Source organism: Xyrauchen texanus, chromosome 45 (assembly GCF_025860055.1).
Source record: "Xyrauchen texanus isolate HMW12.3.18 chromosome 45, RBS_HiC_50CHRs, whole genome shotgun sequence".
Classification (NCBI taxonomy): Eukaryota; Metazoa; Chordata; class Actinopteri; order Cypriniformes; family Catostomidae; genus Xyrauchen; species Xyrauchen texanus.
This window is the reverse complement of record NC_068320.1, coordinates 3,174,479-3,193,787: the sequence shown is the minus strand read 5'-3', so window position 1 is coordinate 3,193,787 and position 19,309 is coordinate 3,174,479. Positions and strand designations below refer to the sequence as shown.

The following is a 19,309-nucleotide window of genomic DNA, read 5'->3' as shown; positions in this document are numbered from 1 at the left end:
TTCTATTACTACTATTTTGGTTTGCCATAGTTAATACATGAAAGTGTAATTTTAGAGGTATAATAGTGATAACTGTTAAAAGATGATGAAACATTTGGATAAATTAAAAATAAATAAATAAAAAAATAATGTAAGAGTCATGAGAAATTAAAAGTACGTAGTGTATCTTACTGAGCAATTATTTCAAAACACAAGTAAAGAGATATGTTTTTAGATATGTTTGTCTTTAAGACTTTATTATGTTTAAACTTTTACTTTTCTGTTAGTTTAAAAACTTGATTTATATTATTTTATTAGGTAGAATGGAAGTTCCTTCACCTGAGAAAGTGTAAGAAATGGAGAAAGTATTAATAACAAATTATTACTTAACAATAAAAGAGGGATTATAATATATTAATAATAAGATAGGTGTTGTAAATGTAAAGATCTGCATGAACAGAAGGCTAAAAATAAGTTGAATTGATTATATAGAGAATGTCGAAAAAGACATTGTGTTCTGTTTTATTAAAGATTTGAAGGATTTGTTGTTTGAATGGGCAGAAGAAAGTTAGTTGACAGTAGTTTTTTTGTTTTTAAATGGTGTGAGATGAGAAAGTTTGAAAGCAGTTAATATAATCAGTTATTATAAATATCACTATTTTTACTGTTGAAGAATAAATTAAATGTATTATTGTGAAACAGTGTAATGTCCCACTCCTCACTCTCAGTCTAAAATTGATAAGTGTCTGCTTGAAACAGAAACACAAGAGCAGAATTTGAAGAAATATTAATAAGTGTTTTATTTCATTTTATTTTGGTTTGATTTTATTTTTATATGTAAAATGATGCACTTTGACAATAATGTTAGATAGAGTGATATGAAGGAGTTCAAACAGCTCTCCTCATCAATGATTAAAGATTTTATATATTCAGAGGGCAATCTAAAGTTAAGGGTTTATACTAAAGAAAAGAGATTAAGTTGAAAATTCATCTGAAAGAATAAATGTAGGTTCAAAAACTATCTAGAGACTATTATTGAATTGAGGTGATGTTTTTAATTAAGCTTCCTAGAAGCTTGACAGGGCTTTGATCTGATGTTAGTCCCCACCATGATACATAGTTTTGTGTAACATTTGCTGAAGTAGCAGAAATAGAACCTGAATGGAAATTAATGATCTATAAATGAGTTCAATTTTAGCATATTTTACTTTTACTTTGGACAATTTTAATAGATTGATGAATTTTTAATAATGCTTTTTTGAATTTAACCATGTTTTGAATTGTCTCCATATTTAAGCATTTGTAGATGTTCCATTGGCTGTGTCGGTTCTCTGGTGATACTCCCTGAAAAAGAAAATATCTGTTTACTGATACCAAATTATTAAGGATTGAGGACTGAGCAGCATCAAGACCAGTGGCAAGAGGTGACGGCCCAATGACGGGTAAGACTTGACAATGGCATAAAAGGTTAAGCAACCAAAGCAGGGGCGTCACCGCCCTGGAGACCTGACTAAGAAGGTTTGAAAGGGGTTTAAGGAAGTGGATGAATGCTCTTAGATCAGAAGCATCAAAAGGGAGGTCTAGAAGAGACCTGCTCAAAAATTTAAAAGTTCCACTGAACCCGACAGCATTTTAATAACCACTTTACTAAAATAACTTATCACAGTGTTAAATACTAAGCATTCTGTCACTGTGTTGTAAGGGGATCATACCCTGTGTAGAGGATTATTTATAGATTGGTTTTGGGGGTAAAGTTTTGAGAACCGTTGCAGACAAAGGAGTGCTTGACTTTTTATATAAGTATTAAACAAACATGGGGAATGTTTGTATGATAATGAATTTAGACTGGAAGATGATTTATTACTTTTACTTATGCTTTAATTGAACTCATATACATTTTAAAAGTAATGAGGAATGGAAAAGATACATGGTGGTGACTAAAGATTAGGATTGCTTGTCTTGTTTGTTTGTAACAATATAAATGGAATTAATTAAGAAATAGGGTGCAGGGTTGGCTACAATTGGTATAATAATTGAAACAACAATTCTTGAGAGGGGAATAATATAATATTGTGTGTTACCATTGATTAAATAAAAAACCAGATGAAGTACTGATCAATGTAAATGGCCCAATGCAACAGAAAGACCAAACTGGGAGGAAATTGATTCCTCCAATGATATGTTATATATTTGATAATTATTTTATTGATTTAATACTCTGAATTACTCTGATATAGTCTGAAACTATGAAAAACAGCTTAGCTTGCAGGGAAAATTAATTAATGTGATACAGACATTGAGAGTCCTTGGGAAACAGGAGGAAATGAAATGTATGTGATAAGTGAATGAGTAGGGAGTTTTAAGATAAGGAACACCTGTGGTAGTTTACCTCCTCTGTGGAGAATTATAGCCTTTTTGTGAATGGCCCTTTCTGTGAATGACCATGAAAAATGTTGTGTATAGATACTAAAGGGATGATCTAATGTTTTTAATTGGAACAAAGTCAGGCTATGCCTGGCTCCTGCCTGGAGGAGGCAGAGGACCCATGTGTTATTTAGTGCTAGAAATGAGATGCAACAAATGTGTGTGTAGCAAATGACTCTAATAAGGGAAATCATTTAATATATTAATCAAATGAATGCAGAAAGTAATGATTGTTAGTTAATATAAAACATGTAACCATATGAGGTGATTACAGTGTTCTTTATATATATAAAATGAAATAGTCATGCTGTTGCCATCATTGAAGCAAGTTAGGACAGCATGACCCGCTGAAGGAGAGAAGGTGGAAAACAATTGCGGCCTACAATACCAATGAATAAGAAAGACATATTAATATGGATGTTATTACTGACATACTTGGGACAAGTGTTGCCCCCAATGATGGGGCCTACCAGAGAAACGTCCCAAGAAGGACCAGGATCACCAGATGAACAATTCTAAGAAAGCATACTGCAGAGTGGGTTCCCTACAATCAGCATTGGGGATCTTGGATGGCCTTTCCAATGAAGCTAACCTGAAACTAAATAATCCAGAATGTGAATTCAGAAAGTACAGAGCACTTGACGGACTGTATTGAAGAAACTATGAATATGGACTTCCCAACGATGAATACGAGGCAAGATTCAGACAAAGAAGAGCAGCAAGCACAAAACTAAGAACCCGAGGAAGAAGAAGATCAGCAGGAACCGGCTACAGAATCTGAGGAAAGAGAAGAGGAAGTAGAAGGACAAGCGAAAGTAGGGGAAGAGCACGCTGCGGCAGAAAAAGGAATTGAAGTGCCGCAGTAGAGCAGGAACGCATAGAAAGTGAGACGGAAGTACATGTCACAGAAGAACAGGACCAAGAAGGTGAAGGAGAAAGACAAGAAGAAAGTTATCGTCCTGCTGAAACAGATTCAGAAGCAACTGAAGGAAATGAAACAGGCCAACAAGTGCAGTCATTCAATGAAGCGTTGTGGGACATGGAGAAAAGAATGGAAGCTCAAGGAGGTACTAGTGTGGATAATGATCTTACTAACATATTTGGGACAGGTATTGCCTCCCATACAGGGCCTACCGGAGAGGAAATCCAGGAAGGCCCAGACTCCCCAGGCGAGGGACCATCACAACGACCATGGTATGATGAATTTCCTACAATTGACATCTCAGACCTTCAATATTATTCCCCCGAATGAGCAGAGACTAGACAACATAGCACAAGAAATCAGAAAGTAGCGAACGCCTGGATCACTAAACAAAGGTGAACCCGAAAAGCAAAGAATCTGGATAAGCAATTTGGCTAAGCAGAACAAACCGAAGGTGTCTTTTGAGGCGGATTCTGTCAAAATAATCACCCAAAGACTGAAAAAGCCAATAAATTTAGAAAATGATATGGAACCCATAGAGTCAGCAGGAACAGAGGAACTATTACAATATGCAAATCAAAATGACTGGTATAAATGGGCCAGATATACAGCTAAGCAAGCAAAAATGACAAACTGTGTAATGTGCTCACCCACTCCATTGAAAAAATTTGTAGTAGTCCCAAATCAGTATGATTATAAGCATTAGCGCTGAGTATTATGCCAAAAAATTGTGGTAAAACAGGGAGAACAGTGAACAGCAGAATGTTTGGCATTCTTGGGTCATCCGGAATATGATAAATAGTATAAGATGATAGGGTGGGGAGATGAATGCAAAAAATTCGACGTATGTGTGGATAATGAGAAAAAAGAAAGCCCATTATCATATAAAATAAATTGTCAACTGGAGTATGAATGATTTAACAAAACTAAAGGAAAAACGAATGTAGGACAATTTAAGGGCAATTGTGCAGTAATATGGCATTTAGATGATGAAATGTTTTTTTTTAATAATAATGTGATTAGGTTTAGATTTAGATTGCTGTATATACATATATACCAAATAATACATCCCCAGAAGGAACTTTTACCCAGGCGATGAGGAAACTGCATGACCTGAGAAAGGAAGTTAAATCTAATGTAGGGAGAGATCAGCGGTTTGGGCAATGGTTTGATGATCTTTTTGGTTCATGGAAGTTGGGGCTAATGAAAATAGGTATAATAATAGTTATGGGACTGACCCTATTTGCATTATTGTTATGTTGTATTATACCCATTCTGAGATCAATTATGACTAGAACGGAGGCTAAGCAAATGGTAGCCGTATCAATGATGACAACGCAAACAAGCGTAGCTACCAGACAATATACCATTGGGCCAGGATTGGATGAACTTGATGAGATTTACTGAGAAGCAATCAAGAAAATAACAATGTAAGGGGAATTTTATTTTTGAACACTTTTCTCATGTTTTTGATAGTAAGGGAGACAGCAAGACTATTGTACTTTCATTTTACATTACAAAATAGGTAGCATCTCAAGAAAGGAGTTAGAGGGTGTTTTGTTTGTTATTTTTGACATATTCCCCTATTATCAATGTAACCAATTTCTTATTACTTATTGGTGAAGTATATCTTTAGTACACTGTATCTAACCAAATAGAAGTAGCATTTTTGATGATTATGGTTCCATATAATGTATATGTGAAGTTATTGCCAAGAGAAGACATATAAGAGCTATATTTGAAGACAGGAGCGACGAGCACCTCAGTGCTTGGCTGCAAGAGCAAATAGACTCAACTGGTGGTTTAAAAACCCGCTGTCTGCTCCAATACACCACCAGATAGCGCTCCAGGCTACCGGAATTGTCTGCGAGTTCCTCTGGCAACGAAGGATAAATATTACTGTTACTTTTAATAGTGTTTTGTTAAAGCATATATATATATATATATATATATATCTTCTACTCAATGGATAATCAATTGTACTCTACATCACGCAAGGCTTCACATTTGCATGCACATGCTTATTACAAATGAGTTGATTTCTGTCACCCACCCCAGGAACAGTGATAGCTAGAGGACTGGGATCTTTTACTCCTTCCTAGTTAAGTGTGGATGGAGAGGTTTGGTCCCAAGTTCTGCAGAGTGCAGCCCCATAAAAATGGCATTGGATAGTGGACTGAGTGGCCTACTTTGGCTACATGATGAAATGGGACAGGCTCAGCTTGTGTGACTGCACTCTGGTTTGAGGGAAATAGAGTGTGAGACTTTAAGTCTCAGAGGTGGGAATATATAGTATATTTTTCAATATTCTAGTATGTTTCTTATATATCAAAATACTTATATGAGTTTCCTGGCCTTTGTGTGACCCAGGAGAGAGCATATGAGGTTACTAAAAGTGTTGATGCTGCAGAGGCCACAAAGAGCACCCAGCTGTAACAAAATAATGAGACTAAGGACCTTGAAGATAGACTAAAGCCAAGTTTCTACCAGTAAAAAGATAATCAAAAGGCTCTGTGAGATAATGGTGGCAAATAGCATCCATTGGTTACAAAAATAACAAAGGGGCACAGAAATGAGGTAATGCCAGATAACAAACTGTATAGAAGAGGAGGTTTTGGACTAAGACAGTCAGAACGGACAGCTGGCCGGTCTCATGTTTGTTGGTGTTCAATAAACTACAACTTTGGCATCTGGAACTCAAGACTCTGAGAGTTTTCTTACAACTTAGAGAGATTCATCGCGATATTCCACGACAGTGTCTGTGTGTGTGTGTGTGAGTGAGTGAGTGTTTGTGTGTAAGTGAGTGAGTTTGCGGCAGCGCCAAACACAAACACACCAGGCTTATTCGAGATGGTTCGGCTGGCGCATGACAGCGATCCAAAAGCACAAGGAGTCGTATGCTCTCCATACACTCCCGCAGCTCCGATAGGTCCGCGCCGCTCCGATGCATCTCGAACAAGCCTTCCATCAACAATGGTGGTCGTTGCATTACTACTGATGCTCATGGCTTTGCGAACCTACATCGGCATCCAAACACGGCGAATCCAGCGCGTCCGTGCAGCTCGCGGTCACGGTACCTCGACCCCAGCCCCTGACGCAAGGCGGTTCTTTCTTAGCCCTGTCGCCCAGCAATGTTTTGGTGCTACTTAACTCAACCCCTGGTCAGAGCCTGACTCCACCCGCTGGCAATATGTGATAAATAATGGAAAAGTGGGCAGAGCCCAGCGGAGTGAGGCGTGCACCTGAGACCCGCGTCTCTCTGTATGGGCGTGGTGTGCTCGTGCCTGCTTAAGTCACATGGCACTACAACTACCAATAGGAAAATTCAACTGCAGTAGCCACTCTTCAACCTGAAGAGGGCAGCACATAAGCGTGTTTACAGCATATATTGTAGAATTAAAACATGTTATACCCCAAAATGTTAAAATTGACTAGAATCAATGAACAGCAGTAATAAACCCCCAGTTTTACAGATCAATAACTAACAAAAAAGTTGTTTTAGGGTTTAGTTACCCTTTAATAACTAAACATTATCCACTTTTACTGAGAGAAGGGGTAGTAATAATAATAATAATAATAATAATAATAATAATAATAATTAGTAATTTATCCACTTATTTCTAATTAAATTCATGATTTTTATGAAGTTCAGTCAGAACCTCCTCAGAGAAGGGAGAAAATATTGTTTTATTTTTGGGTGAACCATTCCTTCGAAACTTAACACAATTTCCTTCAAAATATTGCTTTGACTTTAATTTTATGAATAAAACAAACAACAAATTAAATAATATTTGCCAGAGTTTTTACATGTACCTTCCTCTGTCTTCAGCATGGCAACTCCAACAACTCCAACAACTCCAACTGCATTTTTGACTTGCAAGTGTGTTGCAACCAAGTTGAGCCAGCGAGCCCAGAGCTTCACCAAGGGACGGAAAATAGATATTGGAAGATTTAAAACGCAGTGTTTGAGTGCCCTTTCTGACGGGTCAAAAACCTATTTAAATAAAAAAGATGGCTTTACCCCGGAGTTTGAGGAGGGGGTGAGCTATGTACACCAAAAACACACTATATCAAATGCATACGGACAGATACATTTGTTTGTGGGTCCTGGAACCCTGAAATTCAAAACAGTTCCAATGGAGATCACAGAGGAGGCAATGATGCAGGCCAAACATGCCCTGTGTCCGGCTTCCCCACTGATGAGTGGGGAAGAACAGGACATCTTCTCTCAGGGTGGATACCTCAGCCTCCAGGGAAAGATCATAGAAGTATGTATATTTTCTATCCGTCTAATACTTTTTGCAGTATCTAATATAATGTACTAAATTAACATCATTACCTCCTCATCATCCAGTTACAAGTTGCCTAAAAAAACCCGAAAAAACAGTGATAAAGTGATAATGATCGTGTAATTAACAAATTGAATAAATAAAAGAACAATTCAAAATGTGCAATTGTGGAACTCCAGGAACATAACTAAGAAACAGAACTGTATTATATTCATCCATAAATTTACTTTTTCCAGTTGTGTGGCACGAGGATGACTAGAACCAACGTCCCCATTCTGGACATGCGGCTCCAGTGTGGAGGAAAGGCCTTTGACGTGTCGCTGTGGAGGGATGAGGCGCTGACGGACCTCTACGTGGGTGACGAGGTGGTGCTCACACACCTTCGTCCCTGCATTTTTAAGAACGGCCAGAGGAAATTCCAGTCCTCGGCCTACACGTCTGTGCAGGTACATAATGCACAACACTACTGCTGCCATAGTTTACACTGAAACAGAGGAAACGTTTTTGGAGATGTAAACCTACATTTCAATTAATAAATATCACATGAACAAAAGCATAACTGTTCAGAATATCAGCATGACTGTAATCTGATAATAGGCTAGAATTGCAAGTGTGTTTTCTAATACAACAGGTCAATAAACAAGAATTTAATGTACAGAAAGCAAAATTGTACAAAAAGAAACACTTACAGTGAGGTGTTTTTAGTACTAATACACTGACATTTCCCACACTGGTTTGTTTCCACAGATCCCTGAGGGCCAGGTTGAGGAAACTGAGGTAGACATCATTGGTGTCTCTGAGGTCAACGACACCTGCACATTCCTCAGCAGTGAGTCGGAGGTATTCATTGTGCCGTCAACCGTCTTCTCTGGCAACCCAGACGACATCATCGACAGACTGCCAATGAAACTTGTGCTGAAGCACCTTAACAGACGGGTCCTGCAGATCCGCGAGAGGGAGAGCTCAGCAGAATAGCCTGCTCCCTCAACCATTTTTCTTAATTTATTTAATTTGTTTGTGTTCTGAGAAAATTATTTAATTGTTCTTGTTTAGTTTATATAGTTTGTTCCAAAATAAAATACAATTTCACATGTTTCAAAGTGTTGTCTTCCCTATCATCCGTATATTTTTGACAATAATGCATACCCTCTAATTACCTGCAGAAAAGTAACACTGTTTTGCTTACCTGTTGTGATGCAATGTAATGATCGAGAAATTCGTGGACCTTTGTCATCCATTTGAATGCAACACTGTGGGAGAATTGAAACAGAAAGTTACAATCTTACAACAAGTGTGAAATTACACAAATATAATGCAAAATACATTAATTGAGATATCAACAAACTCATACATTTGTCATGCATGTAACAGGATGTAGTCCCTGTAAAATATTAATCCTATCCTGATTGTTTAAAAGTGAAGCTTGCACTTTTAATCACATCGTGATCCAGTGTTTCCCGACTCAGGACAACGTGGTACAGGTATGAAATTAAAATTCCTACCCCTCTGGTTCCCTCGAGATTTTTCTATGGAGTTTTAGAATCGGGTTTTTCCAATTTAGGAGTAAAATTACATACATGTTTAATAAAATTACATAACTACTTCAAACTACTTTAAACTTCAAACTACTTTAAACTTCAAACTACTTTAAAACTACTTTAAACTAATATAAACTTCAAACTACTTTAAACTATAAGCTACTTTAAACTAATTTAAACTAATATAAACTTCAAACTACTTCAAACTACTTTAAACTTCAAACTACTTTAAACTTCAAACTACTTTAAACTTCAAACTACTTTAAACTAATTTAAACTAATATAAACTTCAAACTACTTTAAACTATAAGCTACTTTAAACTAATTTAAACTTCAAACTACTTTAAACTTCTTCAAACTTTCTGGTCCAAACTTTCACAAGCCAACTTAAAGTTTGTACTCAAACTTTTTAATCTAGTTAGTGGTGCTTGCAAAGCATCACTATTGTAATCTCACATACTTAATAGTGATGCTTTGCAAGCACCACTAATGTAATCTCACATACTTATTATTAAGTTGGCTTGTGAGAGCCAACTTACTGAAATTCTATTTAAACTTATTATTATTAAGTTGGCTTGTGAGAGCCAACTTACTGAAATCCTACTTAAACTTATTAAGTTGGCTTGTGAAAGCCAACTTACTGAAATCCTATTTAAACTTATTATTATTAAGTTGGCTTGTGAAAGCCAACTTACTGAAATCCTATTTAAACTTATTATTATTAAGTTGGCTTGTAAGAGCCAACTTACTGAAATCCTATTTAAACTTATTATTATTCTGTCAAAAATTTACAACTCTAACTCCTCCTAGAGCTTTAACTCCACATACTCCAAACTCGGCTCAGACACTCAAACTGTTCTGACTCGAGTTGCTATATCTTTTCTAACTGATCGGACTTACGGTTTTCCTAAAAATGACGATCAAACTCGGAAAAAACTCCCATTGACTTAACATTGCGGAATGTTCAGAAATTTAAATCCCAACTGACATTTTCACACACACAGACAAAAAGGGCCTGTCAGCCCTGCATCTCTCCTCTCTCTCTCCCTCAGAGGATTTATTTATCAAGCAGCCAAAAGTAATGACCTAAAATCTTCATAGCCACACGCTAAAACATGCTAGCATCATGCTAACACATGCTAGCATTGACTAGCGAGTGTTAAAACAAGCTAAAAATGTGCTAGCATCATGCTAAAATTGCCTAGCGAAGTGCTAAAACATGCTAAAAGCGTGCTAGCATCATGCTTAACACAAGCTAGCATCGCCTAGCGAAGGGCTAAAACATGCTAAAAGCGTCTTAGCATCGCCTAGCGAAGTGCTAAAAATGCTAAAAACATGCTTAGCATCATGTTAACACATGCTAGCATCGCCTAGCGAAGTGCTAAAACATGCTAAAAGCGTCTTAGCATCATGCTAACACATGCTAGCATCGCCTAGCGAAGTGTTAAAACATGCTAAAAACGTCTAGCATACGCCTAGCGAAGTGCTAAAAAATGCTAAAAGCGTGCTAGCATCATGCTAACACATGCTAGCATCGCCTAGCCGAAGTGTTAAAACATGCTAAAAGCGTCGCTAGCATCATGCTAACACATGCTTAGCATCGCCTAGCGAAGTGCTAAAAAATGCTAAAAGCGTCTTAGCATCATGTTAACACATGCTAACATCGCCTAGCGAAGTGCTTAAAAAATGCTAAAAGCGTCGCTAGCATCATGCTAACACATGCTAGCATCGCCTAGCGAGTGCTTAAAACATGCTAAAAGCGTGTTAGCATCATGTTAGCATCGCCTAGCGAGTGCTAAAAAATGCTAAAAGCGTCTTAGCATACGCCTAGCGAAGTGTTAAAACATGCTAAAAGCGTCTTAGCATCATGCTAACACATGTTAGCATCGCCTAGCGAGTGCCAAAACATGCTAAAAACAACGTAGCATCATGCTAACACATGTTAGCATCGCCTAGCGAGTGTTAAATCATGCTAAAAGCGTGCTAGCATCATGCTAACACATGCTAGCATCACCTAGCGAAGTACTAAAAAATGCTAAAAGCGTGCTAGCATCTATCTGTCTGTCTATCTATCTATCTATCTATCTATCTATCTATCTATCTATCTATCTGAGGGTCAATATCTATCTATCTATTTGAGGGTCAATATCTATCTATCTATTTGAGGGTCAATATCTATCTATCTATCTATCTATCTGAGGGTAAATATCTATCTATCTATATCTATCTGAGGGTAAATATCTATCTATCTCTCTATCTATCTATCTGAGTGTCTGTCTATCTATCTATCTATCTATCTAGCAACTAAGTTAAACTTTTAACTACTTTAAACTACAAACTACTTTAAACTTTAAACTAATTTAAACTTTAAACTCATTTAAACTTTAGACTAATTTAAACTTTAGACTAATTTAAACTTTAAACTAATTTAAACTTTAAACTAATTTAAACTATAAACTACTTTAAACTTCAAACTACTTTAAACTTCAAACTACTTTAAACTTTAGACTAATTTAAACTTTAGACTAATTTAAACTTCAAACTTTCTGGTCCAAACTTTCACAAGCCAACTTAAAGTTTGTCTCGACGAACTTTTTCTAGTTATTATTCCGATTCTTCTTAGCGGTGAAATTTCTATATCTATCTCCTCCTAGAGCTTTAACTCCACATACTCCAAACTCGGCACAGACACTCAAACTGTTCTGACTCGAAGTTGCTATATCTTTTCTAACTGATCGGACTTACGGTTTTCCTAAAAATGACGATCAAACTCGGAAAAACTCCCATTGACTTAACATTGCGGAATGTTCAGAAATTTAAATCTCAACTGACATTTTCACACACACAGACAAAAAGGGCCTGTCAGCCCTGCATCTCTCCCTCTCTCTCTCCTCAGAGGATTTATTTTATCAAGCAGCCAAAAAGTAATGACCTAAAATCTTCATAGCCACACGCTAAAACATGCTAAAAACATGCTAGCATCATGCTTAACACATGCTAGCATTGACTAGCTAAGTGTTAAAACAAGCTAAAAATGTGCTAGCATCATGCTAAAATACGCCTAGCCGAAGTGCTAAAACATGCTAAAAGCGTGCTTAGCATCATGCTTAACACAAGCTAGCATCGCCTAGCTGAAGGGCTAAAACATGCTAAAAGCGTCTAGCATGACGCCTAGCGAGTGCTAAAAAATGCTAAAAGCGTCTAAAAGCGTCATAGCATCATGCTAACACATGCTTAGCATCGCCTAGCGGCGTCTAAAACATGCTAAAACGTCGCTAGCATCATGCTAACACATGCTAGCATCGCCTAGCGAAGTGCTAAAAAATGCTAAAAGCGTCTTAGCATCATGTTAACACATGCTTAGCATCGCCTAGCGAAGTGCTAAAACATGCTAAAAGCGTGCTTAGCATCATGCTTAACACATGCTAACATCGCCTAGCGAAGTGTGAAAACATGCTGAAAGCGTGTTAGCATCATGGTAACACATGCTTAGCATTGTCTAGCGAAGTGCTTAAAAATTCTAAAAGCGTGATACCATCATGCTTAACACATGTTAGCATCGCCTAACGAAGTGCTAAAATATGCTAAAAGCGTGTTAGCATCATGCTTAACACATGCTAGCATCATCTAGCGAATTGCTAAAACATGATAAAGCGTCGTTAGCATCATGCTAACACATGCTAGCATTGCCTAGCGAAGTGCTTAAAACATGCTAAAAACGTGTTAGCATCATGCTAACTGAGGGTCAATATCTATCTATCTATCTATTTGAGGGTCAATATCTATCTATCTATCTATCTATCTATCTATCTATCTATCTATCTGAGGGTAAATATCTATCTCTCTCTCTATCTATCTATCTATCTATCTGAGGGTAAATATCTATCTATCTATCTATCTGTGTCTATCTATCTATCTATCTATCTATCTATCTATCTATATATCTATCTATCTATCTAGCAACTAAGTTAAACTTTAAACGACTTTAAACTACAAACTACTTTAAACTTTAAACTCATTTAAACTATAAACTACTTTAAACTTCAAACTACTTTAAACTATAAACTACTTTAAACTAATTTAAACTTCAAACGACTTTAAACTTCTTCAAACTTTCTGGTCCAAACTTTCACAAGCCAACTTAAAGTTGGTCTCGACGAACTTTTTCTAGTTAAGTTGGCTTGTGAAAGCCAACTTACTGAAATCCTACTTAAACTTATTATTATTCCGCTTATTCTTCTTAGCGGTGAAATTTCTATATCTAACTCCTCCTAGAGCTTTAACTCCACATACTCCAAACTCGGCTCAGACACTCAAACTGTTCTGACTCGAGTTGCTATATCTTTTCTAACTGATCGGACTTACGGTTTTCCTAAAAATGACGATCAAACTCGGAAAAAACTCCCATTGACTTAACATTGCGGAATGTTCAGAAATTTAAATCCCAACTGACATTTTCACACACACAGACAAAAAGGGCCTGTCAGCCCTGCATCTCTCCCTCTCTCTCTCCCTCAGAGGATTACTTTTATCAAGCAGCCAAAAAGTAATGACCTAAAATCTTCATAGCCACATGCTAAAAACGTGCTAGCATCATGCTAACACATGCTAGCATCACCTAACGAAGTGCTAAAACATGCTAAAAACGTGCTAGCATCATGCTAACACATGCTAGCATCGCCTAGCGAAGTGCTAAAACATGCTAAAAACGTGCTAGCATCATGCTAACACATGCTAGCTTCGCCTAGCGAAGTGCTAAAAAATGCTAAAAACGTGCTAGCATCATGCTAACACATGCTAGCATCGCCTAGCGAAGTGCTAAAACATGCTAAAAACGTGCTAGCATCATGCTAACACATGCTAGCATCGCCTAGCGAAGTGCTAAAAAATGCTAAAAACGTGCTAGCATCTATCTGTCTGTCTATCTATCTATCTATCTATCTATCTGAGGGTCAATATCTATCTATCTATTTGAGGGTCAATATCTATCTATCTATCTATCTATCTTAGGGTAAATATCTATCTCTCTCTCTATCTATCTATCTATCTGAGGGTAAATATCTATCTCTCTCTCTATCTATCTATATATCTATCTGAGGGTAAATATCTATCTATCTATATCTCTATCTGTCTATCTATCTGAGTGTCTATCTATCTATCTAGCAACTAAGTTAAACCTGAAACTACTTTAAACTACAAACTACTTTAAACTTTAAACTAATTTAAACTACAAACTAATTTAAACTTTAAACTCATTTAAACTATAAACTACTTTAAACTTCAAACTACTTTAAACTATAAACTACTTTAAACTAATTTAAACTTCAAACTACTTTAAACTTCTTCAAACTTTCTGGTCCAAACTTTCACAAGCCAACTTAAAGTTTGTCTCGACGAACTTTTTCTAGTTATTATTATTAGTGGTGCTTGCAAAGCATCACTATTGTAATCTCACATACTTATTTTTATTTTTATTTTTCTTTTTTTAGTGGTGCTTGCAAAGCATCACTATTGTAATCTCACATACTTATTTTTATTTTTCTTCTTTTTAGTGGTGCTTGCAAAGCATCACTATTGTAATCTCACATACTTATTATACTTTTTATTTTTATTTTTATTTTTATATCTCTTAACAAAACTTGGCACCTAACTCGTCCCACTACCGTTTGGCGTAGACCCACGAATGAGGTGTCAAATCGAACGGCCTATTGAGGACACATGTGCTATGACTTTTATAAGCGATCGGAGTACGGTATTTGCCCCAGGGGCAAAAAAGCGGCCAAAAAATCCCATAGACTTAACATTGAGACAAACTTTGACGCGTCACAGCTCCAAGCGAGGATTTCGTAGAAACGTGTGATTTGCCACATTTGAAGAGGCTGGCAGGCTCTGTAAGAGCATACCTCAATATGGGGTAAAAGTTGCACCCCTGGGGGGCAGGAGCTGCCCAAAAATGCCCCAATTGACTTATAATGGTGTAGGACGGCCCATGAAATGAAAAGGCATAGGGATTTGTATTGAACATAGCTCTGGATCACAGTGTCATAGAGACGAGGGGTGGGCTCATTTTACTCAGACAACCAATCAGTCTCTCTGGATCATTGTGAAGCTATCAAGCCACGCCCTAGCAACCATTAAGAGCACCTTAGCAACAAGTCCCATAGACTTCTATTGAAAAAGATCAAAGGGATATCTCCGGATAGAAGTGTCATAGAAACACAAGGGTGGTCTCGTTTGACTCGGGACAGCAAACAGCCAATCATGCATCACTTCAACACTTCCTAGCCCCTCCCTAGCAACCATTGTCGAGCACCTTAACAACCAAAATCCATAGAGGGATATCTTCCATTCTGAATGTCACAGAGGCATGGGAGTTGGTTTATATCATTCATACTGACAAGCAGCCTTTGGAGATTCATGATTGGCAGCTGCCAAGCCACTCCCTAGCAACTACACAGAGTACCCTAGCAACCATTTAGCAGTAACTATATCTCTGCACCAGAAAATCAGAGAGACTTCTGGGTTGATTTATTTCAATCAGGATGGCAAGGAGACTTGATAAGTATCACTATGTTAACTGCCTAGCAACCAGATGGGGTTACCCTAGCAACCGAGTAACAAATCACATATCTCTGCATCAGAAAAACGTAGAGACTTCCGGGTTGGACTTATTTCAATCAGGATGGCAAGGACACTTCATTAGTATCACTATGGTAACTGCCTAGCAACCAGATGGGCTTACCCTAGCAACCGAGTAACAAATCACATATCTCTGCATCACAAAAACATAGAGACTTCGGGTTGACTTATTTCAATCAGGATGGCAAGGAGACTTCATTAGTATCACTATGGTAACTGCCTAGCAACCAGATGGGCTTACCCTAGCAACCGAGTAACAAATCACATATCTCTGCATCAGAAAACGTAGAGACTTCGGGTTGACTTATTTCAATAAGGATGGCAAGGACACTTGATTAGTATCACTATGGTATCTGCCTAGCAACCAGATGGGGTTACCCTAGCAACCGAGTAAAAAATCACATATCTCTGCATCACAAAAACATAGAGACTTCCGGGTTGACTTATTTCAATCAGGATGGCAAGGAGACTTCATTAGTATCACTATGGTAACTGCCTAGCAACCAGATGGGCTTACCCTAGCAACCGAGTAACAAATCACATATCTCTGCATCAGAAAAACGTAGAGACTTCCGGGTTGACTTATTTCAATAAGGATGGCAAGGACACTTCATTAGTATCACTATGGTATCTGCCTAGCAACCAGATGGGGTTACCCTAGCAACCGAGTAAAAAATCACATATCTCTGCATCACAAAAACGTAGAGACTTCCGGGTTGATTTATTTTAATCAGGATGGCCAGGAGACTTGATTAGTATCACTATGGTAACTGCCTAGCAACCACATGGAGTTACCCTAGCAACCGAGCAACATATCACATATCTCTGCACCAGAACACACTACAGACTTCCGGGTTGACTTATTTCACTCAGGATGGAAAGGAGCCATGTATTCTATTACCTTGCTAACTGCATAGCAACCACACGGGCTTACCCTAGCAACCGAGTAACAAATCACATATTTCTGCACCAGAACATCGTACACATTTCTGGGTTGGTTTATTTATGACCATAATTTTTGTTATTTTCAAGTTACAACATGCTGTTTGACGAGTTTTGCCACGGCAAGCACCACTCACATTTTCTTCAGGAAATGTACCCATCTAGTTATTATTATTCTATCTCCGTACAAAACTTCGGCACCTAACTCGTCCCGCACCGTTTGGCGTAGACCCACGAATGAGGTATCAAATCGAACGGCCTATTGAGGACACGTGTGCTATGACTTTTATAAGCGTATCGAGGTACGGTATTTGCCCCAGGGGCAAAAAAGCAGCCGAAAAATCCCATAGACTTAACATTGAGACAAACTTTGACACGTCACAGCTCCAAGCGAGGATTTCGTAGAAAGCGTGTGATTTGCCACATTTGAAGAGGCTGGCAGGCTCTGTAAGAGCATACCTCAATATGGGGTAAAAGTTGCACCCCTGGGGGCAGGAGCTGCCCAAAAATGCCCCAATTGACTTATAATGGTGTAGGACAGCCCATGAAATACTGGATATTTCATTAAACATAGCTCTGGATCACAGTGTCATAGAGACAAGGGGCCTGCCTCATTTTACTCAGATGACCAATCAGTCTCTCAGGATCATTGCAAAGCTATCAAGACACGCCTTGGCAACCATTTACAGCACCTTAGCAACAAGTCCCATAGACTTCTAATGAAAGAGATCACATGGATATCTCCGGATAGAAGTGTCATAGAAACACAAGGGTGGTCTCGTTTGACTTGGGGCAGCAAACAGCCAAACATGAATCACCTCAACACTTCCTAGCCCCTCCCTAGCAACCATTGTCGAGCACCTTAGCAACCAAAATCCATAGAGGGATATCTTCCATTCTGAATGTCACAGAGGCATGGGAGTTGCTTTATATCATTCATACTGACAAGCAGCCTTTGGAATTTCATGATTGGCAGCTGCCAAGCCACTCCCTAGCAACTACACATAGTACCCTAGCAACCGAGTAACAAATCACATATTTCTGCACCACAAAATCGTACAGACTTCTGGGTTGATTTATTTCAACCAGGATGACAAGGAGACTTCATTAGTATCACTATGGAAACTTCCTAGCAACCACATGGGGTTACCCTAGCAACCGAGTAACAAATCACATATCTCTGCACCACAAAACACTACAGACTTCCGGGTTGACTTATTTCACTCAGGATGGAAAGAAGCCATGTATTGTATTACCTTGGTAACTGCATAGCAACCACACGGGCTTACCCTAGCAACCGAGTAACAAATCACATATTTCTGCACCAGAAAATCGTACAGACTTCTGGGTTGATTTATTTATGACCGTAATTTTTGTTATTTTCAAGTTACAACATGCTGTTTGACGAGTTTCGCCACGGCAAGCACCACTCACATTTTCTTCAGGAAATGTCCCCATCTAGTTTATTATTATTCTATCTCCGTACAAAACTTCGGCACCTAACTCGTCCCGCACCGTTTGGCGTACACCCACGAATGAGGTGTCAAATCGAACGGCCTATTGAGGACACGTGTGCTATGACTTTTATAAGCGATCGGAGTGCGATAATTGCCCCAGGGGCAAAAAGCGGCCGAAAAATCCCATAGACTTAACATTGCGACAAACTTTGACGCGTCACAGCTCCGAGCGAGGATTTCGCAGAAGCGTGTGATTTGCCACATTTGAAGAGGCTGGCAGGCTCTGTAAGAGCATACCTCAAAATGGGGTAAAAGTTGCACCCCTGGGGGCAGGAGCTGCCCAAAAATGCCCCAATTGACTTACAATGGTGTAGGACGGCCCATGAAATGAAATGGCATTGGGATTTGTATTCAACATAGCTCTGGATCACAGTGTCATAGAGACAATGGGGTGGGCTCATTTTACTCAGACGACCAATCAGTATCTCAGGATCATTTTGAATCTATCAAGCCACGCCCTAGCAACAATTTAGAGCACCTTAGCAACAAGTCCCATAGACTTCTAATGAAAGACATCAAAGGGATATCTCCGGATAGAAGTGTCATAGAAACACAAGGGTGGTCTCGTTTCACTCGGGGCAGCAAACAGCCAATCATGAATCACCTCAACACTTCCTAGCCCCTCCCTAGCAACCATTGTCGAGCACCTTAGCAACCAAAATCCATAGAGGATATCTTCCATTCTGAATGTCACAGAGGCATGGGAGTTGGTTTATATCATTCATACTGACAAGCAGCCTTTGGAGATTAATGATTGGCAGCTGCCAAGCCACTCCCTAGCAACTAAACAGAGTACCCTAGCAACCATTTAGCAGTAACTATATCTCTGCACCAGAAAATCAGAGAAACTTCTGGGTTGATTTATTTCAATCAGGATGGCAAGGAGACTTCATTAGTATCACTAAGGTAACTGCCTAGCAACCAGATGGGGTTACCCTAGCAACCGAGTAACAAATCACATATCTCTGCATCAGAAAAGCGTAGAGACTTCTGGGTTGACTTATTTCAATCAGGATGGCAAGGACACTTGATTACTATCACTATGGTAACTGCCTAGCA

At 38.4% G+C, this 19,309-nt stretch overlaps 1 protein-coding gene and 1 long non-coding RNA gene across 2 annotated transcripts in view; one reads left to right on the top strand and one right to left on the bottom strand.

Annotated features, from left to right (window-relative positions):
- The window catches only part of LOC127637792 (uncharacterized), a 63,835-nt gene that overhangs the window by 28,518 nt on the left and 16,008 nt on the right, over window positions 1–19,309 (bottom strand). Inside the window, exons 8-11 of the long non-coding RNA XR_007969777.1 lie at window positions 8,801–8,864; window positions 8,304–8,553; window positions 7,842–8,098; window positions 7,139–7,319 (exon numbers count right to left, since the gene is read on the bottom strand). This is a non-coding gene — a long non-coding RNA (uncharacterized LOC127637792). The remainder of the gene's footprint in view (window positions 1–7,138; window positions 7,320–7,841; window positions 8,099–8,303; window positions 8,554–8,800; window positions 8,865–19,309) is intronic.
- Window positions 7,156–8,604, top strand: LOC127637790 (uncharacterized). The gene is made up of 3 exons (XM_052119065.1): window positions 7,156–7,593; window positions 7,851–8,060; window positions 8,362–8,604. Exons 1-3 carry the CDS (start codon window positions 7,156–7,158, stop codon window positions 8,587–8,589), a joined length of 876 nt encoding a protein of 291 aa, XP_051975025.1. The 3' UTR covers window positions 8,590–8,604.